General features: G+C 32.8%; 1 protein-coding gene across 17 annotated transcripts in view; it reads right to left on the bottom strand.

Annotated features, from left to right (window-relative positions):
• LOC142341591 (uncharacterized) overlaps positions 1–24396 on the bottom strand; it is a 499295-nt gene that overhangs the window by 130497 nt on the left and 344402 nt on the right. For 16 of the 17 annotated variants that reach the window (XM_075392645.1, XM_075392646.1, XM_075392650.1 and 13 more), the window contains one exon: positions 18388–18534. In XM_075392645.1, coding sequence (XP_075248760.1) covers positions 18388–18534 — 147 coding nt within the window. Of the gene's footprint in view, positions 1–18387; positions 18535–19670; positions 19713–24396 lie in introns of all 17 variants that reach the window. The other variant, XM_075392655.1, reaches the window with a different exon arrangement.

Here is a 24396-nt window from a genome sequence, read left to right as displayed (position 1 = left end):
GAGCTGCTCAGTAACTATATGCCCTCCTGTCTTAACCTGTTTATCTCGGAGACAAAAGTCGAAGAAAAAATGGATTAAAAAGACCACAGGGCTAATATAATTGCTATATAAACTTTGTCTGAGAGCAACTAAAACTACATATTGGTATTAATTACTAGGGTATAAAATAAGCTATGCAAGAGCCTATGCATAAGCAATTGCATATCGTGCAAGAATTATTCAAGATGCACGCGAGATCTCGCAAGAGAAATCGCCTATCTCGAACGACTCTTGCAAAAGATCTTTCGGTTTTTCCAAGACTTTCACAAAGTTGGCAGTTTTCTAAAGAACCCTTAAACATCTTTCAGAGTGTCTGGGATGAATGGGCTATTGTACGATCTGTGGTACCACTTGCAATCGGCAAACTATTTTTTAAGAAAGATTGGTCGCAACAGCTTAAAATGCAAAAAAAATACAGTCTGTTAAAAGTTTATTAAAAATTTATAAGCCCGCTTTTATGTGAGACATGATATGAAATGTTTTTATCTATTTGTGAATTTCTCATGAACGCAATGCGTAGGCTTTTGATACTCCGTGACCTAGTATGCAGAGCTTTCAGTTCTGATTCATGTCATCCGAACAAAAATCACAGCTAAACATTGTTTTTCAAGAACAACTCAAAAATGGTGTAGCTATATTGCCTTGTTTTTGCCAAGGATCAGAGCTGAATCGCATTGATTCGTAGGTCCGGGTTCTAGAGAAGAAAGATAATCAATTTTAGTAGCACCTCTGTCTCTTAGATCGTTTGTCTCTTATGAAATCATGTATAAAACCACAATAAATTCGATAAACGTAATTCTAAGAATAAATGGAGACGGGGAGTGAATAAATGATAACTCACGTCGAAATGACGACACTTTCTTATGAGATACAACAGCTAAAATAGTAAACACTGTAAATTTAAAAATTAACAGAGCAAAAGAGAACATTCGTTTTCCTATTTGGAACATACAAAATGCAACACCATTACAATGCGAAATCTGTCCACCTCCAAAACGGAGTTCCAACTTCCGACAACAAATTTTGACATAAGATATTGAAGGAATTTGTACTATGGTAGAATTTAGTTCGTTTCAAAAGAACATGGTGAACTTTGTTTTAAGGAAAAAATAATTTCAACTGAAGAGATGACAGTCGATAAAAAATCTTTGGAACCTCTTCTCAAAAACAAACAAAGGAAACAAGGAAAAGTAGTTTCTCACCAGTATTACTTTAGCCTTACACAATACGCAATCCGACTGAAAATCCAAAATACAAAACATGGTCATACTGTCCAGTAGCTGACTTTGCTTCTATGGTAAATCTACTTCAGTTTTGAGACAAATTCATGCCTTTAAAAAGTTTTAATTTTCCAATTATTCAAATTCATTTCCGCGTTATTATCTTTATGCCAGCAAGGTTTCTTATTTAGTCACTTATGGCCGATCGATATCATTTGGGGATAGACACAAAACAATTGGGGGGAGATATTCCGACTAAATCCTTATCCATGTTTTTCAGTTTCTCAAAGATTCCTAACAGCCAAAGAAGATTCCTAAGAGCCACGTTTAGACTTGATATTAAAAACTGTTTAGAACTAGCTTTTATCTACTACTGATATAATTCTGAGCATGAAGCAGGTAGTCGTTTATTCGAAACCCAACGTTTTCGAATGATAGACTTAGTTTAAAAATATATCAGAACAGAAATTTGATAAAAATGATTTTATAATGAAATTTTCTCTGCCAGCTATTGAGCTCTAGAGCTCTTAGTCCCTAATCGCACAAACAAAAAACATGCAACTTTTAACCTTTTAAAATTTCTATTTAGATTCCATAAATTTTCTCTACAAAATGAGTTCAAAATTACTAATAAAATTTCTTTTTAAATTATTATTGCTTGACGAAACGCAGACGGTGACTGTGAAGCTCAAAAGTGTCTGTGAAGTGAGAGAAGAGAGTACAGTTTTTCTTCAGTTATATACTCCGACCTATCAAATTAGTAAACATTTTTCTCGTCACTTCTCACTAACATTCCAGTAAGAAAGTGCATTTGACAATGGTTATAAAAATGTTCTGTAAAAAGTAGAGTATATTCTTAGCCTCGTTTCAAATTAGTGACAAGTGCAACTGATATCAAATTTAACTTTTCATTGTTATATGTGACAGGTTAGGCAAAATACCTTAGGAGATAAATTCCGGTCTTATCAATTCAATTATTTATAGCTAACTTGAAAACGTAACAAATCGATCGATTTTTGAAGGGTCAATGTAATCCATTGACTTACAAAAAGCAAAAAAAGAGCAGGACAAAATATTTCTGTCATCTGAATCACAACAATTCGGTAACCATAAAAATTGAGTACAACCGTACAAATTAACAATAGAAGTTCAGTGGCAATTTAAGCAATTCCTAGTTATCCCATGTGCCAAAAAAGCTAAAATCATAATATTCAACTTACACCCGTTGATCTTCTGCTTCAATATTTTGTTTACAAATTAGCAATTAGTATTACAATCATGTTTTTATCATACGCATTAAAATAAAATAAACTCAGTTTCTTTTGCTAAAGTTTCATTAAGTCCCACGGGCCGCTTAGCCATGGTAATGGCATGCAAGGCATGGTCATATTTAGACGTACAATTAAAATCTGTTGGAAACACTTCATTACATAATGATTAACCTCACGTAGGTATTGTTTTGCTAATAGAATTTCTGATAGCTTAGGGATAAAATAGGGTTAAAAATGGAAATGTTTTCGTTGATTTGGCATCACATCGGTCTTTGATAACCTGAATTAATTGACAATCTGGCAGTTTAACAATATTCTACAACATAGACTGCAATCGATAAAATCAATGACTCAATGAATTCAAAACGCTGATTACTAGTTAGAAAATTTTAATAACAGCGACCTCGTTTTTCCCTTTAAAACATCAAAGACGTGAATGGAACTAAAAAACTAAGTTTTGTTTAATACAAAATCTTTCGGAAACTTTGTGCAGCAGTTAAATATCTATTTTCACGCTTCGAGAACTTGAATCTCGTTTAGGTAATTTAAAGTGTATAATTTGAAACTATAGATATGGAACACCCTCATCAACATTTAATAAATTGAATTTTTAACATCTTTCACCTGTCAGCTACTGAGCTCCCGAAAACAAGATAATATGGCCAATAAGCTCAAAAAAAGTCATTCCAAAATCGCAAATGCTCGTTACTGGCCCCTTGATTTTCAAAACCCTAATAGATGCAATTTTTTTTTATTTTTTCTTGTTGCTGGACCAAACGCAGGGCAGTTTAACTGTGAAGTTCTATAGTGCCTGTGAGGTGAAAGCACATAGTCTTATTATATTATATATTCTTACCTATCAATTTAGTAAACAATTTTCTGGTCACCTCTAACTAATAATCTATTAAGAATATGAAGTTCATATAATGGTTGCAATATTTCCAGTGAGTTTTCAGCCTCCTTTCAAATCAGTGACAGCTTCAATCGATATCAAACCATTTTGAATTTTCGTTTATATAAGTGATCATTAAACATTAGGAGAAAAACTCCAGTCGTATGACTTCTTTAATTGTAGCTCTAACTATTTACCGTAACCGATCGACCAATTTTTGGCAAGTCAAGCTATTCAGTTGACCTACAAAAGGCAGAACGGGAGATTTTTGTTACTTCTATCTAAAAAACTCAGGAACCATAAAAATCGAGTTTGACCGAACAAATTACACAAAAGAAGATTACGAGGCAATTTAAAAAATTCCAAGTTATCCGATGTGCCAAAAGACCCAATATCATAATTCTCAACTTTCACTCTTTGATCTTTTGTTCCAATAATTTGCTTACAAATTAGCGGCTGGCATTACAAACATGTTTTTATCATAAGAAAACAAATTAAACTCAGTTTGTTTTGCTAAAGTTTCATTAAGTCCCACGGGCAGCAGTACATTTAAAATCTGTTGAATATACTTCAATTCATACTAAAAATTTCACGTAGGTATTATTATTATTCTAACAGACTTTTGATAAGTTTAACAATAGGGTAAAACAAAGTGATTGTTTTGGTTAATTTGGCATAACATTGGTCCTTTTGATAGCCTGAAATTTTTGCGTCGCAATTCTACAATATTCAAAAACATAACCTGAAATAGTTTGCACTCTATTCAATAAATTATTCAATGAATTAGGAACGCTGAGTTCTTGTTACAAAAATATTATTAACAGCGACCTCGTCTTCCCCTTTGGAACCTCAAAAATGCGAATGGAACTATAAGACTAAGTTTTGTTTAAAACAGATCTTTCGAAAACGTTGTACAGGAGTTAAATATCCAATTTCATGCCTGGAGAACTTAAATTTCGATTTAAATAATTTAAACTCAGCCGTGTTTTTGAGGAGAAGACACTTCATATTTTGTACGCTCTTGAAGTTCAGCTTGAGCTAAACTCTCGAAGAAAATAACATAGGCTTTATCCAGCTTTACTTCTAACTTCAATCGTTGCTCACTAAAGAACACTTTAGAACCTCGTGGTTCGACATTGGGAGAATTTGACAGTGTTCATGAAAGGTTTTGACCAAAGAAAGCAAACTTGGGAGGCAATATAACTTGTATGGACGGTGAGTTATAGATGTCAAACACAAGAGTAGATCTTAAAAGAAAAACCAGGTCTCATCGTTCAAGACCACTTGCGAAGCTAAAGTACTCCTATTAAAATTGAAAAAAAAACTGGACCGACTGAAGTCTTACAAACAAAAAATAATGCTTCCAAAAAACAACAATATTACGTGAATATCTTGAAAAAACATGATTTCATAAAAAACATGATTACACGTATTTTTCAAAAATTTCTTTCTTTGGTAAAAAATTATTCGCTAGAGCACTACGAAAGATGATGGAAACTTTTCTTAATATTCAAACAGTTTGATGAAAATTATTCATAGCATTCAATTAAAAATAAAAGGCAAAAATACCTCAGGAAAAAAACTTGACGGCACACAATTTCTTCAACTATAAACACTAAACTGCACAAAACAGGTCCAACTAGTTCGATCAGAAGCAAGGAACTTTTTCAATTATGGAGAGATAGACAGTTAAGAAAAATTTGGAGACAATCAATTATTCAAAATTACCAGTCATCTGCAGCAGAAAACTGAACCTAATTTGCTTCTAAGAAGCAGCTGATATTTGAAACCACGGTCGTCACAGGCCAGGTTGTTTTTGTAAGATAACATTTTCTTTTTATATAAAACCATTTGTAGAAAAAAGGATTTAAAAAACCAAGGTATATCCAGTTAATTCGAGAGCAAATTCCTAAACAACAAATAATTACGGAAACCTTTAGCCTATCTAGTGTCTAACTTGACAAAACCCGATTAATTTAAAAACGATACCCAATTTTGGCTGGAAAGCTACATTCCTTCAAAACTAAAATTATTCGTTTATGTTATTTATACATTCAACAAACTGTCACAAAACAGATTTTGGTAATTTTAAGAAAATCCGGAAAAGCTGTTAAAAAAAGCAAAACAAGCGTGGAAAAAAATTAAACATACTGCAATTTTTTTAACGCTTCGTAGAGAAAAAAAGGAAAACAGATATTTTAGTACGCAGAGCAAACTTCTAGCAAGTTTTAGCAGAGTTTTAGCAAACTCGTTAATCGAAATTACCGAGTTTGTTCCAAAGTGAAAATGGGATCACTTCAAAAAAGGAAAGAAAGAATTGGGGTAGATTAAATTTAAACATTTTAAGCTTTTTATATTAGTTTAGTAGGTATTAAATTGAACTAAATTGGGTATAAGAGAACTGAAGCAAAAATTTTATTAGAACTTTATGGTACGCAAAAATTCATGACAAAAAAAATGAAGTAAACTGTTTTCGTTGTCTATTTTCTCTTTTCCATCTCAGTTGTGAGCTCTTTCTCTTCTTCACGGTGATTATTCTGACGCGCTTTTTTATATTTTATTGCAATTCTGATATAGTCAAATAACAGATAAACTAAAAAAATTTGGGAGAAAAAAGTAAATGAAAATATATTTTTGAGAAAACTGTAAATAAATAGTTTGGTATTTCGTTTAGCTCCGAAGTTAACAATTTAATCTAGAGTATACGCTCTAGAATGTTCACCTGATTCGGAAGGCAACTGCACACAAAAATCCGAAAAGAAAACACATATAAACCAACCTAAAATAAATTTTCATGAGAACGAGAGAGAGAGAGAGATAAAAAATGTCATGCATTTAAAATCTTGATGGAAACAGAAAAAACAGATCAAATTTCTTATAAAAGATTGCGTAAACAATTAATTTCATTTTAAAGGTCTGTATGTGAATTGAAAATCATCGGAAAGGAACAGGTCATCATTTGAGAATTACGCTAACAAAAATTATCTTTTCAGCTTCAACTTAAATTGAAATTCCCAGACAATAAAACAACCATCAAACCTATGCACACCCGGAGCCATTTAAATGACTACAGGCCTGATTTTATCCAAGTGGCTTTGGTGAAATTCCATTTTCTTTAGCTTCGAATAAAAAAATGACAAAATTGTGGTTTAAATGAAGAAGAACAAATTCTTTCGTACGTTTTCCTTCAAAAATTTACTCTTAACTACAGAAAGAGTTTGCTTCTGTTAATTAAAGCTTTAAATTAAGGACGACAACTGACAAACCTGACAGCATATTGAATGTTTAGAACCATCAGAAAATGCTTTTGAGTAGGAAGTTTTTCCAAAGTAATTGAAGTGTGAAAAGCTTTTGTGTGAGACCTTTTATGTGAGACACTTTCGTGCTTCTTATTTTTTCAGCAATGTCAATTATTATTTTGGGATGCAAAGGAGACAATTTGTTGTTTCTAATTTGTCTCGAAGTTTATGCATTGCATAAAAAAGAGTCATTCTAAAAAGTTATTTGCAGTAGCTACTGATTCAATATTATTAGTAAAAAATATCAGAACGCATTTATGAAACAAAACAGTGCGTAGAGAAAAGAAAAGGAGAATTTTTAGTTTTGGTGAATTCTCAAGTTAATCATTGAGACAATTTCTAGTCTGTCCTTTGTTTGCATGTTTAAGTGCCTTCATAATTCACATCAAGTGACCGAATTGAAAATGCTGTTATTGTTTTTGAGATAAAAACTGTACTTATGCAGTCTATTTTCAACAATTTCGCGCGAACACCCCTTCAAAATTGCGGCTGACAGTTAGCTAACTAATTATCAAATTGAAGATTCAAAATCTTTCAGACCAGTATTACGCAAATTTGCTGCAAAACGTAATTTCTGCAACTAGTTTTATGACAATGAAGTGTTTTTTTTCTTTTTAGAAATAGTTTTTCCTGTAGTATTTCTTGAAGAAGTAAATTTTTCGGTTAATTCTTCTTGTTAAACATCTATTTAGCACGAAGAATTGTTCGTTTATTGCGAAGTAAAGGGCAATCTAAGAGCTTCAGTTTTGATGAAAACATTGTTTTCTCTCTTCAGAGAAGGAAAAGTTTTCAGCATACTTGAGACGTATGTTGGAAGGTTCTGTACGTCGCAGAGACTCGCGCGTTCGACAAGACTTGCTGTAGAGCCGATCGGTCGCAGAGCAGAATGCCATAAAAAGAAATTGGAAGCCGTATAATTGCTAGCTCTGTTTGGTTGATAATGAACTCAGCACTTTAAAGACATTTTTTTTGTAAAGGACAGTGCGGCCACGGAGAGGCCCATTTCAGCGCAACCAAACCGCAAACCATAGCATAGATAATAACGCAAACTGAACTGAATAAAATGAAAAGAAAGAATTGGGGCAGATTATACTTAACTATTGTAAGCTTTTTACGTTAGTTTAGGAAATATTAAATTGAACTAAATTGGTTATCAGAGAACTAAAGCAAAATTTTCATTAGAACTTTATGATACGGAACAATCCATGACAAAAAATGAAGTAAACCGTTTTCGTTGGCTATTTTCTCTTTTTCATCTCAGTTGTGAGCTCTTTTTCTTCTTCACGGTAATTAATCTGAAACGCTTTTTTCTATTTTATTGCAGTTCTGATATAGTCAAATAACAGATAAACTAAAAAAATTTGGGACAACAAAGTAAATGAAAACATACTTTTGAGAAAACTGTATATAATTAGTTTGGTAATTCGTTTAGCTCCGAAGTTAACAATTTAATCTAGAGTATACGCTCTATATTGTTCACTTGATTCGAAAGACAACTGCACACAAAAATAGAAAAGAAAACACAAACAAAACAACAAAATTTTTTCACGAGGACGAGAGACGAAGAGATAAAACATTTTACAAATTTCATATCTTGGTGGCTTCTAAAGATGACCAATTACCAAAAAAGCTGAATGGATGTCTTCCAAAAAAGAATTGATTCCCAAACAAAAATGCCTATTGCAAAAAAAATTTCTTATAAAAGAATAGAAAATTATTTTCCTACATTTCTGTGACAACTTAAGCTAGCTTGAAACACCATGTCTTTCATTTAATTGCGGAAAACAATTATTTTCATATTAAAGGTCTGTATGTGAATGGAAAATCAATGGAACAGAATACGTGATCATTCATACGCTAACAAAAATTATCTTTTCAGCTTCAGCTTAAATTGATTTTCCGACAATAAAACAACCATCAAACCTATGCACACCAGGAGTCATCCAAATAATAAAGTGTCTGATTTTATTAAAGTGGCTTTGCCGAAATTCAATTTTCTGTAGCTTTAAGTAAAAAAAAAGTTGTTTAAATGTGGTTTAAATGATAAAGACAAAATTCTTTTGTCTGTTTTCCCTCAAATATTCAAGCTTAATATAAGAAACAGTTGATTTCTGTTAATAAAAACTTCACATTAAGTTGGACAACTGACATAGCTGACAGCATATTGAATGTTTAGAACCAGCAGAAAATGCTTTTGAGTAGGAAGCTGTTCAAAGTCTTCTTTATACAAATGAAACAATTTGCTGTTTCTAATTTGTCTCCAAGTTTATGCATTTCATTAAAAAAAGAGGCAGCAGCATGATTCTTAAACATTTTGTTAGAAAAAGGGTTAATCAAAAAATTCATTTTTTCCAGGAAAAAATTTCTTGAAATTCACGGCTTTCTTTGACATTAGTTGATGCTTGGTTTTGTTTGGATCAGACACAAAAGGGCAGTGTCATTAATAGTATTAAATTTTTGATATGACTGCCTGACAAAAAACAATATCTTGACAAAATTTTCATTTCTGCTTTTTTCATTTTTTTTCTGTTTTCTTTGAAAATGTTTTTTCCAAAAAGTTATTTGTAGCTAGTGATTAGTAAAAAAAAATCAGACGCACTGCATTTATAAAACTAAACAGTGCGTTGAGAAAAGAAGTGGGAGAATTTTTAGTTTCGGTGAATTCTCAACTTAACCATTGAGATAATTTCCAGTCTGTCATATGTTTGCATGTTTGAGTCGGTATATATATATATATATATATATATATATATATATATATATATATATATATGTATATGTATATATATATATATATATATATATATATATATATATCAAATCCAGCAACCTAATTGAAAAATCGGTTATTGTTTTTAACCTAAAAATTGTTCAGTTGTACTTATGTAGTCCATTTTACATCGCTTAAAATTTTTGTAATAGATTAAAGCTGTTGAACACCAATTTTTTGCAAAAACCCGTATAAAAGTGCGGCTGACAGCTGGCTGACTAATTATCAAATTGAAGATTCCAAAGCTTTTAGTATTACTCAAATTTGCTGCAAAACGTAATTTCTGCAACTAGTTTTATGACAATGAAGAGTGTTTTTTCTTTTTAGAAATAATTTTTCCTGTAGTCTTTGCTGAAAAACTAACTTTTTCGGTTGATTATTCTTGCTGAACATCTATTTAGCACGAAGAATTGTTCGTTTATTGCGAAGTAAAGGGCAATCTAAGAGCATCAGTTTTGATGAAAACATTGTTTTCTCTCTTTAGAGAAGGAAAAGTTTTCAGCATACTTGAGATGTATGTTGGAAGGTTCTGTACGTCGCAGAGACTCGCGCGTTCGAAAAGACTTGCTGTAGAGCCGATCTGTCGCAGAGGAGAATGCCATAAAAAGAAATTGGAAGCCGTATATTTGCTTGCTCTGTTTGGTTGATAATGAACTCAGCACTTTAAAGATAGTTTTTTGTAAAGGACAGTGCGGCCACGGAGAGGCCGATTTGAGCGCAACCCAGCCGCACACCATAGCATAGATAATAACGCGACGTGAACTAAATAATTCGCCATTCCTTATGTTTGTTGTACTTTAATTTGAAGCAATCATATTATTTGCGCACTCAATTTTAAGCATTTGGCTCTGATTCTCATTTTTTTCTCACTCGGCTCTAAACCCGTTCAACTCTAATTTCTAGCACTACCAATAACAAAAATTATGCCGACAACGGAATAAACTGATATCGAAAGGCAACACGTATCTTTTAAACTTACTGTTACAGGGCAATATTGTTTATGATTTGAATTGCAAACTTTCATTCGCATGGGAACATGGGAAACTTTCATTCGCAACAGAAAAATGACGCAGCAAAATCAACATATATACGGTAATGAAAATGCGATTATAGCGTAAGAGTTTAGCATTTATTATTTTTTAATAATCTGCGAAAGGCTGAATCAAACTATTTTCTGATATTTGAAGGATCAATCTTTGCAATCTTAAACTAATATAGGCAAAACTACTCTGGAAAAATCTTAACTAGAGCATCCCTCAGTCATTATTGTGCTTCAAACTATAAACTAAAAAGCTTCCAAGTATCAAAAACCAGACTTCAAATCCGTTTTGTTAAAAGTATCAAACATTGGCAAAAAATGCTCGCTTTCAAAATAACTCATTTTTATGACAAAAAAAATACAAGCCATACTGTTAATTTGTCGCAGATTATTAAAAAATAATAAATGCTAAACTCTTTTCCGAGTACCAAATTTAATTAGTCCAACATGGAAACTAAAATTTTGTGGCAAAATTTTAGTTTCCATGTTGGACTCAGACCATCAGAACAATTCATTATTTAATCTGATACCTAATTTTTCCATGAATAATAGCACTAAAAGTATACATAATAGTACTTTTTATGACAAATTTTAACAGAAATTTTTGCTTTCAATCTATTCCCTTTTTATCTGCTGTTCTAGCAGACTACTGATTAGTTCATAAAATGATAGCAGTGAAGGACAAATTTTTAGTTGGTTCTTAATCGAAATTTGTTTTAAACCAAGTTTATATACAGCGGCAAAAAGATTAAAAAGAAAGGACTGAGTAAAAATGTTCTAGTCAGCATAATGTGAAGAACAAAGCAATTTCTGAAACATATTGCATCAAAAGAGTTCAAAATAGATATTGATTGTCTTGTTTCAGTTTGGCAAACATACCATCCGACACTAGATAACAGACACAAAGATTCTTTTCCTATTAATAAAACCAAATTCCCGACTCCAATCTTTTGTTGAAGAAACAGCAGCATGCAAAACTATATTTTTACTTTTTCATGAAAATCAACGACAAAATCAAACTACAATCCTGACTTAAAAATAAACGTAAAGTAGAGGGCAAGCTCCTACCTATATTTATTATCGCCATCTGTTCGATTTCTATACTCTATTTTCCATATCGCGATCCACTTCAGCCCAATGAAAAACAACGCACCTGACCAAAGCACAAAATCAAACCTAGCAACACCATTGGAAAGCAACTACTGACTGCTGATCAATATGAAAAACAATAACACCTAACTGGAACAAATTGTTCTCAAACGGCATGCGGGGGGCAGCGTTGATCGAAGCAGATATTATTAAAGAATCTTAGGCCCTAGCAGAAGAACAAAGTGAGGTTAGTCTTAATGAGCTACAGTGAAAGGAACAAAAAGGACCCAAACTTACGAAAATTGGTTATACATCGTTAATTTATGCCTCCTCGGCAGAGTTTGAAAATCATCCATTTAGAGAACACCAAACTTCAAACAGAACTGAGCATCAATGTCACGCTCGCTGGCTTTACCAGTTTATGGCGTCCTCTATGGCGTATTTCGAATCGTTATGACAGTTAAAACAACAAGGCGGCTCGGTAATGTGCGATGGCACATAAGGTTCCGACCCCGCCCATCCACAATTTTGGCATAAAAAAGCCCAAGTCTTTTTCAAAAAATTCTGTATGAACGATAAGATAGCCTCCAAAGCAAATAACTCAGTGGAGTAAAAATTGATGCATTAGATTGCTGTGATTTGTCAATATTAAGAAAGCGAGTCAAGACAAACAGCAAAATCAAACAACAACAACAACAACAACAAACATTAATTACACCAAACAATTTATGTCCCTCTTTTAAAACTAAATTTAATAACAAAGTCAACATACCGTCAGATAAACCTAAAACTAAACAAAAATAACTTATAAATCAAAAGAAAACATATGCGACCAGTCCATAAAAAGGTTTGGTAACAATTATACAAAAAAGAACAAAAACAGTAAAGTAAAAAAATTAACCTATTTTTTTGAAACAGTTAACTTCAAAGTAATAAATACCATTAGGAATCAATTAATATTACCACAAATTTACGATTACCACTGCTTCTATAGCAGAACATTAGGACCTGTCCTTATTCATTTTTTAAAGCGGCTAAAAAGAACAACAACGAACAAACAAAATTTCAATTGAAACTTGCCAGAAAACGCTGTCAAAACCGTCAAGCCAAATTTTGGCACTCAAAATATATTTGATTGCGCCTTCTTCAAACAGCTATAATGTAGTACGTGGCCATTAATTAGTAAGACTAGGTAACAAGTAGACAAAAAGCGAAGTGCTAAAGTATGTAATACTTTTAATTTTTTTTTCGAAACAAAATTACATTCAATGTCATGACAGGCATTAATTACAATAAGAGCTATTTAAATAGGGTCGTTTATTCATGAAAAGGAAGCCCTTGAGACCTGTAATTATCCAGAATATTTCTTGTATCTACAAAAAGAACGTCAAATATGACAAATATCAAATTAATTTACTTTTTTTGTGAAAAACCGGTGTCGAAGCCAGTAAGGTCATAACGAATTCTTTAAAAAAAGATTTTGGGACACCAATCCCTTTTATTCCCTTTACACCCATAATGTCATATTTGTCCTGTAATTAACTAACGAGATAAGGTAACAAAAAGAAACATAAAAAGAACAAAATTGCGAAGTTAAAAAGTTTTTTTTTAAATTTTGGAAAACGATTGTTTTCAAAGTCATGAAAGCCATCAGCTATCTACTAATATCAGAATATTGGTTCTTCTACTCTTCCATGAAAAGCCAATGAAAGCTATCACTATACAGGAAATTTCATACGACCGAAATGACATAGTAAAAATGACAGTTAGATACAAAATTTAAAAATTCAATTGATTTCTTCAAGAAAGAGGCGTCGAGGCCGTTAAAACGACGATGTATATCTTTCAGGATTTTAAAACGTTCAATTGTGCCTTATTCTGAATGCCAATAAGGTGACATGAGAACTGTCAAAAATGTGATAATGTGACAAAATTAGAAAACGTGAAAAACTGGCAAATATCAAAACAAACGAAAATCTGAAATCTTGTAGTATCAAAGCCAGAAAACAATAACTTCAGGCTTAAAACTGCAACCGAGAACAAATGTTAAATCAGCAGAAAGAAGAAGCAGTCTTTTTTAATGACACTAAGCTGGAAGTTGAACAAATTAAGAAAAAAAGTAGAGGAAAAGTTAATTAAGCCATTATTTATTGAAAAGTCAATTATTTTTAAAAAATAAACGACCATAAACTTTCAATTAAAAAACTAAATGCATTAGATTGGAGCTGCTTAGCAATGTTCTGGTCTTTATTATTAAAAAAAGTCTTTTTTTAAAAAAAAAAAGACCGACTGATTACAACCCGATTTTTTTTTGAGTGTAACAGTCCAAGAATGGCCCAAAACAAGCCCTGCTAATACTTATTGTCCGTTAGGAACAATTGATTTTTCAAATGTTGTAGATATAGATAATTTGTTAGTTGAAAACTCAAAATAAATTCTGCATTTTTGATAATCAACTAGTAAAGTTAGCAAAAAACGGCAAAGTTTTAACTACAGTGCACTCTCAGCGGACTCTGAAGTAGAAATAGCCCGCCTTTGAGTCTACAAAGATCGTATTAGTGTTGTTGGGGGGTGTACTGTCGGCAAATTTGATCAAAGTGGACTAAAGTAGCTTATTTCGTGCTGTTTTTGATGAAAAAGGCTAAATTTTGAAATGTTTATCCAGATTTTTTGACCAAAAAAATTAAATCAAAACAATCAACAATGCTTGTTCGTCTTCAAAATTAAAATCATTGACACTATTCTTAAAAATTATAACAAATTTTAGCAAAATTGACGAAAATTTAGGCAAAAATTCCGGAAAATGTGAATAAAAACAACGTGAATTCACTCTTCCTTTTTCAGAAGTTTAAACCTCGATAACTCCCTGTAGAAAACGAAAATTAAAATAATCTTTTTAATTCCACATTCTACGCTGGAGGAGCTTTCCAATGATACCAGTCTCACACTCTCTACGATGAATATATCGAGCGGCGAAAATTCACGGAACAAAAAAAAACCCATTTGAGTATATAGTTCCTCCCCCCTCAAGAGGGTCGGAACAATTATCAAACCAAGCATTGCACATAAGGACCAACAGGCTTCAGATAACTGCATACGACAAACTTTTAAGCTAAAAATTGAGAGCAATGGGAAAAATGAACAAAATCCGATTCGGAAAACAGAATTAACCATATCTTGCAATCGTCTGCTAGAAATCATTCTGAATTTTCAGTCTCGATTCTTCAGTCCAATAATGAAAGCAATACAAGCAAAATTGTCCAAGCGATTTGAAACTTTTCCGATTTCAAAAAAAAACTGGGGAACGAAGCAAAACAACTACTTTTCCGTCAAATTCAAAATTTGCATAAAATAACAAAAACACTTGAAAGGGTATGAAAAAAAAACGATGACGAGAAAAAACACTCGAAATCTGAATTTAATTTCCGTTGGCACAATGGAAAGTTTCCACATAAAAAAGCATTCACGCTATTCGCTGCTTCTGGCACAAACAAACGCAACCACAAAGAACTCAACACTGAATCTACAAAACAAATTGATTAGACAAAACTCTGCTAGTTAAACATTAAATATGTATTTCAACGAAAAAAGCTATTGGCATAAAACTCATTCAAGCTTAACACAGAATAAAAACAACAAAAACAATAAAAACAACAAAAACCTTATGCACAAAATCCTACAATAATTGACCAAAAAGTCTCAATTATCATCATAATTCCAGGTAAAAAGAGTATAATAATTGAGAAGAAAAAAAATCTTGAATATAAAAGAAGAAAACAGAAACGGCCAAGAATCAGTAGCTTTTAATTAAAAACCAACTACGCAGTTTGAGATAAATAGCTAAAATTGATCGTGGCAATCATTTAAGTAAACAATGATTATTGCTACCTAAACATCAAAAAAGTCTGTTTACAGAGCGACGTGGCAGTAGAAGTTTTTGTCTTCATCTCTGCTAAATTTTGCTCTATCTGTAAAAAAAATCCCAAGAAAACTTGTAAACATTAGTTATAATTTTTGCAGGAACCAAAGAAAAATTAAGACTCAAACCGCCCCAATCGATTCTTAATTATCAATTCTTCCAATCAAATCAAAATTGAAAGACTTTTTAAAGCCTCTTTCTTAAAAAAACAAATGCTCCTAGGCTACCAGCAGTCTTAGTATTCGTGCAGAAAAGCATTGAGTTCTAAAAAGTAATGTAATTTCTAATATGGTTTCATGGTGAAAAAATTTAAGTTATTTATAAATATATTATATATATATATATATATATATATATATATATATATATATATATGTGTGTGTGTGTGTATAAAATTGTTGAAAACAAAGATTCAAAACAATTCAAAGAAGCAAAAATAATTCGCAAATATAAGAGTTGACGTATCAAAAAATCAGAAGCCTAATATCAGAACAGAAATATTAGCTTTTATTGCCGCGTCTAAAATTATATAATGAGAAAAGAGCCCTAGCTTCAAAACAAAAGTGAGCAGCTGTTCAAATAACATCAATGAACATAACGCCAGAATGATATCAATGAGCCTCCCTTCACATCTCTTAGTAAAAATGGAACTAAAAATGCAAAAAAGTGCCGTCTCAGCAAAAATAAGTACCAAAACAGAGAATTTTCAACGAATCTGATTGACACAGAAAATTAAAACACTGTAACTTTATGCTTTCAATTAATTGAAATTTGCCAAAACCTAGTTCAACAGTGTGGATTTTAACAAATCTGGGCATGTCTCCACCACTCATATTCCTTTTTCAAACATGGACAACTTGTCCAGCAATAATCGGATCAGAAAATCGTATCAAAATTTTCTTAATTCTCATTGGCTGGAAAAAAAGTTCTACATTTTGATAGGTCTGCCATTTTCACTAGTGCCATGCCAAAAATCTGGTTTAGCTCTCAATTAAACTCTTGCCGCGAGATCTCAGCCAAGGCAAGGAGCAGAACTATATAAAAGAAAAAAACATACTGTTGCTTTTGCAACCAACGTTAATCTATAAATGACACAGTAAGGCTCAAAGCCTACAGTATTGATAAATCGAACTCATACTGGTAAAATTGCTCTTACAATACATGAGGCTGTGGACATAGCCTAATTAAGCCCTGGGGTATAAGTGCCTACAGTAAACTCCTTAAAGCTTATTATGCACCATTGCAAGGCCATAGATTGAAAAATCGGACATATCTGGTAGATTCCCAGAATTTAGCCGCAATAGCTGCATAGATTTGTAGATTCATAAAATAATGATAAGAGAGACCGAAAAAGAGAAATTTCTCTTCTTTTAAAAGAATGCTGAGATGTAATAATTTGAATGAGAATCTGCAGCTTCTTTTAGCTGTTCTCAAATAACCTTAAATCAGAATGACAGACACTCAGTAGACATCAATTTCTTAAACTACTAAAAAAATATGTCATTTTTAAAGAGAAAACGTCAATTTTGAGAGTGAGGTAAGTCACTTGTGAACAAAACCGTAATAAAGCGATTTGACAAAGAACTCGCTCTACGAGAGTGAAAAATGACGTCACGCACTGCTTAAATGAATGAATAAAAGCAGATTTGAAGTGATCGTGACGTCATATGGTCACAACAAAAATCTAGACAACGGAATAAAAATCAATAAACAAAATTCTGCGCACTTTTGATAATTGCCTTTAGTAGTAGGACTAGTGAACAGCTGTCAATTTAGCTTAGCTGCTATAATCTCAAGAGCTAAAAAGTGAGATTAATCAAAAATCAAAATGATCAAACAAAAAAACCATTAAGCAAAATAATGCATAAAAGATCAAATAATCGAAGGAACTATACCATAGCAGAAAATGTGTTTGAAAGCTGTTGATAAGATAAGGAAAGGAAAAAATTAGCATATATCAAAAAATGAGGCATTTTAATCCCTTTCTAACGATTTTTTTATTATACTCTTTAATTAATAGCAGTATTAATCTTCAGGGTTTTTGTATACATGCAATCAATTAACCGTCACTAACATTTGCCGCCCTTTTGTACTTACGTCGAGTAATGGTATCAGAATTTAGTTAATGTGTTCGACTGTTCCTCTAATAGTCGAACTTCAGGCACAGTAACAACCAAGAATGTGACACCCAATAGTGAAAGAAGCAACGACAGATGTTAAGAAAAAACAGTTGAGGAATCCTAAATAATGATCACGATATCAAATATCCACTATGGAAAATTAAACAACAATCACTATTGAAACAATATTTAAAGCTTCTGCGTACAATATTACCTAAAATTCTCTTGGTTATTCTACAAGGAGAATCTCATTGAGTTTCAATCTCGTGTGCTCGTGTCAGAAGATAAATAGTTCTCTTCTCAATATTGTTGTTTGAGAAAACGTTTTTAGCATGCGAGATTCTGTCACATAGTTTGGTTCGACAATGCATGAGTGCCAGAATCTTGAGGCCTAATAAGATAGCGACTCAAATATAGCAAGAAATCAATACAATATATCCTAAACATCTATTTTAAACAAACAGTCGGCACCGCAACAGTTTATAACTTGAATGCATAATATAGCAGCAGAACAATTTTGAGATAACTTTGATCTCGGTGGATAAGAGGCAAACGACGTCATCTGAGAAGCTCAAGGCAAAACGTCTTTATGTACAATCTCATGTCACATCATATAGCACCACCAAATGGAGTAAGTGTAATGTAAACTGGCACTCCATATGGAATATGAAGGGTGTGGTGGGTTTGTATGTGTTTGTGTGTAGGGTGGGGGGCGGGGGTGGAACTTACATGGAAATCCGTCGGATGAGCATTCGAGTGTGAGTTCCTCCCCAGCTGCGATGATCTGTGTGGATGCGGCGGATGGTCCTCCTCCCGGTTTGTAGACAGCAGTGGCAGTCAGCATTTTCAGCTGCACGTCTTCAGGCGGCGCCTGCTCTACACGCAACACAACAGACATAAATAACATAATTATAATACATACGCATACAAATAAATACAAATAACAAGTAAATAAGTAAACAAATAAACAAGTATCGACATTGCGGGCACAGAGTACAATATCGTTACATTAAAAGACCAGGACAAAATTATGACATCTGTATGCTAATCAATATGTCCTAAAACTCATATATAGCCTTGAATGGGCACTAATTTTCAAATTTTCTTTTATAATGAACAGGAAATTAACATGAAAACGATCATTGACTTTTCATCTATCGAATTCTGAGACAATTAAATCACTTTTTTGATGAACTAACACGAGCTGAATTTTCCAGTTTCCTGATATTTTGAGTTTTTTGCAATATTTTGTTATACTAAAATTATGAAAATTAAACTTTGTATGTCTTGCCATGTCATGATTAATCTCTGATTATGTGATCAATATCTTGTTTCTTTATACCCATACAAAGATCTTGCAAGTTTGCACACATCTTGATATCTTTATCGCAAGATCTTGACAAGATGTACAATGTTTTAGCTATGTTTCTTATCATCACAAGTTGCCAGTCATAAAAAAATCCCGGTAATCATACAAGCTCATATATGATTTGTACGAGCCTAAAAGGGTCATACAAATTTTTAAAGGATGCTTAAACAGCCACAGTTGAGACGCTCAATTCGCCTGAAGTGAATTAGATATTAATATCAGTTCAAATTATCCTAAATACGATATTGAATAATCCTGGTTATCGTACAAGATCATAAGAGAAAGTATGCCCTGGTAATCTTTCAAGGATCATGAGCTGAAAATGAATTATTTATCGAAATCACATAAGATGTATAGGCTTAAGATTTAGCACGTTTCTATTCACTTGTATGCTATTATTTGATAGCATCTATTAAAACAGCAAAATCATTTTGAGACAGAAAACATTTAATGAAGCTTTGACAGATGAAGCAACGTATCCGATACATATAGTGAAACAATTTGAACACATTTAAAACTTTTCAAATCTTTATCATAATATTTAATTTTAGAGACTATATGGACACTGCTATTCAATTTTCATGTTATGAGTTATGACGACTACACGGAGGATTAAAATCGTTAATTAGAACAAAAAATTTACCGGTGTGGTGATAATGATGATGGTTGTGATGCGAAGACATTTCTGAACTTCAAAATTAATTAACACACGAACAGAATCTTTAACAATAGTTGGCGCCAAATTAGTTGCAGAAATTCAGTAAAATTGAAATAATCTTTTGTTCTAACTCATACAAAATTCAAGCTAAAACTGCTAGCTGATAAAAGAATTTAAAATTAGCATGATTTATTACACAAGACATTAAGTTTGAAATACAAATTCACTTTGAATCAAAACACAGCGGAGTAAAATGCTTTGATTTTGTATATTTTTTTTACCTCTTTTAAAGAAAACGAAATCAGGGGTAACTTTAATGCGTACGTATATACATACCACCTACCGAATGTATACCCCGTGGTTAATATTAGCAACACGATAGATAGAAATCTATGTGACTACTTTATAGCTCTCTCACCTGGTCTCACTTTTAATTTGTACAAACCGTTCAGCCGAAAAAAAACTTATACAGCCCAAAATTCTCAATCAAAAATTACTGCGTCAATTGCCCGAAATTTTTCGGTTACGTGAGCGGCGATGAAGTTTAGGCTATATGATACATTTATGAGGGTTATAATGGGGCATATGGAGTTGTCTTCAAATGGAAGTTAAATTGGAGTTGAATCCAAGATCAAACATGGAAACAGGAATGAAATGAATCTTAAAAGGTACTTTTTATCCTTTGAGCTGTTTGTGCATTCCTTTCCCAGTTCATATGGTGAGTCTTGCGTTGTGTATATGGAGTGAAATGCGTGTGATACAAATCACACGACTCAATTATTTATAGTGCTGCTTTATCCGGATGCAGTCGTCTAGACCATAGTATAAGCGGCAACATGAACAAGATTACTAACTCAGATTACTGATGATAAGTTTACTTCACAACGCCACTTTTTCCTCTATTTCTTTCATCATAAAACAACAAACATCACAGCGTGAAAAAAGGCAATTGTGGTTTTCACATAGCAGAATATCAAAAAATGATAAGCAAAATATACAATATTAAAATCAAAGTGATCGTCAAATTTTAGAAGTTTGATTTCAGAACGTTAGACTAGCTCCAATTGTTAGTTTATAGTGTCATTGTGGATACACTGCATATCGTACTGGTTGCGGGAACGTCTGCATATGAACACAGTATATTATTTCCTATTATTTCCTTCTTAACTGATCGAAATTGACTCCCACGTTGTGAAGGCCCGAACAAAATCAGGTGCTTAATTAAGTTTCGCAAGTAGTTTTGTTTTCCGCCCAATCAATTAGAGAATTTTAATTTCTGCAAGGCATTTCTGGTGACAACAAGGTCAATGAAGTGACGATAGCTATAAAATGGCGACAATCAGGCAACAGCAAAGCCCACTTAAGAGTCCTCAATGAGTGTTAGCTGTATATATTTTTAACAACCAAGATCTTCAAAAATAGCACAAAAAAAATGTACAAAACTACTGTCTCGCAAATGCATATCAATATCTCAGTCATTTCGTTACCAGCAAAAACAAGACAGCGACTTTCACATTGTGTTGCTAATTGTCGTTTACATCGGTATTTAAAAACACATAAGAGAAACTGCTTTAAAATTGTCTATTAAAAGCCGAGCTGGCATATGTTTGTACCAATTGGAAAAGAGTCGTCATCTTGCTTTGTTACGCTTCAATGATCGTCAAAATATAGCTGTTCTGATTCCCATTTTAGAGCGAGGGATGATTCTATGCTTAATTCAACTTTTTTTTTGGTAGGCAATAGTGCCCGATCGATAACTTTATCGTAGAAAAACTCAATCACTCGTATAGAATTTTATTCGCATTGTTTTTCGAATTAATTTACAATTCAGAGTGAGCTCAAATTCGGCACCAAAATTGGCCTTCGAGCTGTAACAAAGACACCAGCGAGAAAGTATCAAATTAGAGGATTTCTGAAATATTTCGTTTTCGAGGTCATCGAGATTTGAAAATAATAACCATTTTTTCATAATAACAATTCATATCACTTTTTGGTTATTCTTCGCTTGTTGTATTTGCTACATTTCAATTAAAATTTTCAAATCGGCTTCAGGCACTAGTCTGTTAAATACAGAAGAACGCAGAAGTAAGGTTCCTGAAATTTCACAAAATTGACAACTTGTCAGTTCTTTTGCGTCAACTGCAGCTAAAAAACAAAGTAGATTATATGAAGATAAAAAAAAATTTAAGCCCCAAACAAAAATTTGAGACCCAAAATTTATGCAAAGAATAGCTTTCACGATGGTTTCACCAAAATTTAAAGAGCTAGAACTTTTATATTAATTGCCTGAAACAGTTTTTCCCAGGTCAAGATTTTCAAGTTCTTTCGGTTTCAAATTTTGCTGTCCAGTTAAGGAACAAACTGGAAAAAACCATGAGAAACAACCAACCATCTATATTTTGGCTACCGCATTAAAATTGACATTCTGATCTTTTCGCCTCTTTAAAAAAACCAGATAAAGTAAGATAGACAAAGGCGAACAAGATCAATAAAGTCTAATTTCCTCGCTATATTGATGAAAGGATGTATCAGTGAACATTTAGCCAAAACATCATAGTTCCGCAGAACTGAGAAAGCATTAAAAATTAATATAGAAAAATGGGGAAATATTTGAAGTCATGATGGAATTTACGGATAAAGCTCGAAAAAAACTCATGCTACTCTACATGTGAGTAGCAAAAAAGCTCTGAATGTGAGTGGCGTTGAAGCAATACCACCGAAAGGCTTTGATACAGTCAGTCTGATTGAAGTTAGCCCACAGCCCTTCTAAAACTACATGCGAGCTCATAAATTATTTCTATTGAAAATACAGTTAACTAATTATCAGTCTCACCTACAAATGATCATATCGATATGTCTAATTTTTTGTTGAAAGCTTGCATTTCTGTATTGACTCCCATAATTCAAGATAATGTTTGAAAATATTTCAGGGAAAGTAATTTCCCCATAGTGTACAAACTGGTTAAAATTATTTGCGTACTTATAGGTTTATTGAAACTTGAAATGAATAACTATCAACCAATATCGAATCCTTCGTTCGGAAGTAAGACAATTGAAGGGGTCATATACATTAATCTTTTAGACTATCTAACTTAATTTAAAAATCTGTCTGAACGTCAATCCGGTTTCCGTCCAAAACATTCGACTGTTGATGCAATTGCAGAACTAACCGAAAACATCAGACTGCTTGATCGTAAAACGTCTGTTCCTTCAGCATGTTATCCTGATTTGACAAAAAGCATTCGATACAGTGTATAATAATAATTGGGCACAAAAAATAAGTTCATATGGCATACGTGGTCATTGTTTGCAGCTCCTTAAAGACTATCTTGCTGAAAGGAAACAATTAGTAGCCATTGGAGACATCCAATCAAATCCTTACGAAGTCTCCTGTGGCGTGCCCCAGGGCTCAGTCTTGGGGCCCCGTTGTTTTCATTATACATAACTGCCCTTAGTGACACTAAACTATATCGAATGTTTTTCATTATGCTGACAGTACTTCTCGATTGTTTCCCCTAAACGCTAACCATAAGGAAATTCAACAGCAATTGAACATCATTAAAATTGAATCGTTGACAACCATCTTTCCCTAAACCTAACTAAAACAGAGTTGCAATGCTCCCTAAACATAGAAACAGCTCTATCTGTTTAAGAGATGGAGATAGAGTTCAGGAACGTAACTAAATACCGAGGTGTATATGTTGACAAACATTTGCGGTTTAAAGACCATGTGAATGAGGTTGCAAATAAAGAAAGTAAAAATGGTTAGCTTAGTTTTTGTAATGCGGTAAAACCTGAAGAAATGTTAAAGTAAAATTTAATGGTTCCTAAATTAAACAAAAAATTGAATATGGTCTACTTACCTATGGCGGCGGCTCGAAAACCACTCTCGACCCTCTTGAACTACTACGAAAAAAGTTTCTACGCTGTATTACTTTTCTCTCTCAACGGGAAAGCGCTGAACAACTATTTGAAACATGTCGATTTCTTCCCTATCACAACATACAAAATTACGAACTGCTCAAGTTTGCTTTGAAGTCTTATAACAACCTACACACATGGCCAGTTCTTAAGGAATTTGTCAAGTTTTAGATTGTAGGAACAATAATAGAAATGAGCAGCAGGTTTCTGTTCTGAACCGAAAAAAAAAATAAATAAAAAATATGAAAAAATATTTACTGAAAATGGAAGTGTCAATCTACATAAGGTTCTATTTAAGCTCAGTTATACAATCATTAAGGCTGATACAACTGCGAAACTCCAAACGAGAGCTCATAACTTTACTCGAAAGATAATAATTTATTTTACGATTCTAACCAAGAGAATGTAGTGTTCTAACCTTTTTTAGTTTTAGGACCTGCCTCATGTGCCAATTTAGGCGATGCAAGCAGCCCTCAAACCCCTCCTGCGTACCATTGTAGTTTTATGGCGTCAGAACCCGTTTTTTGTTTTTTGCAATTATAGATATCAAATGGTGGAAAGTTCCGATTTATTCACGACTTTATGTGCAAATTTTTGCCATTTTCTTCGCCGGTAAATGAAGCAGCCACATGGATTGTAACACACTGCAGACTTCTCTCATAAATTGTTATAATGTTGGTGCTATAATACGTTGAACTTATTTCATAAAATTCTATTATCCTATAAGAACACAGCGTGCATTTCTGCATTTTCCCTTTTCGTTATTTAAAAGTTATTTTGTATCTCAAGG

The sequence above is a fragment of the Convolutriloba macropyga genome, chromosome 6 (assembly GCF_964194025.1).
Source record: "Convolutriloba macropyga chromosome 6, txConMacr16.3, whole genome shotgun sequence".
Taxonomy (NCBI): Eukaryota; Metazoa; Xenacoelomorpha; order Acoela; family Convolutidae; genus Convolutriloba; species Convolutriloba macropyga.
Note: the sequence above shows the minus strand (reverse complement) of the source record. Positions and strands in the feature narration are given on the sequence as shown.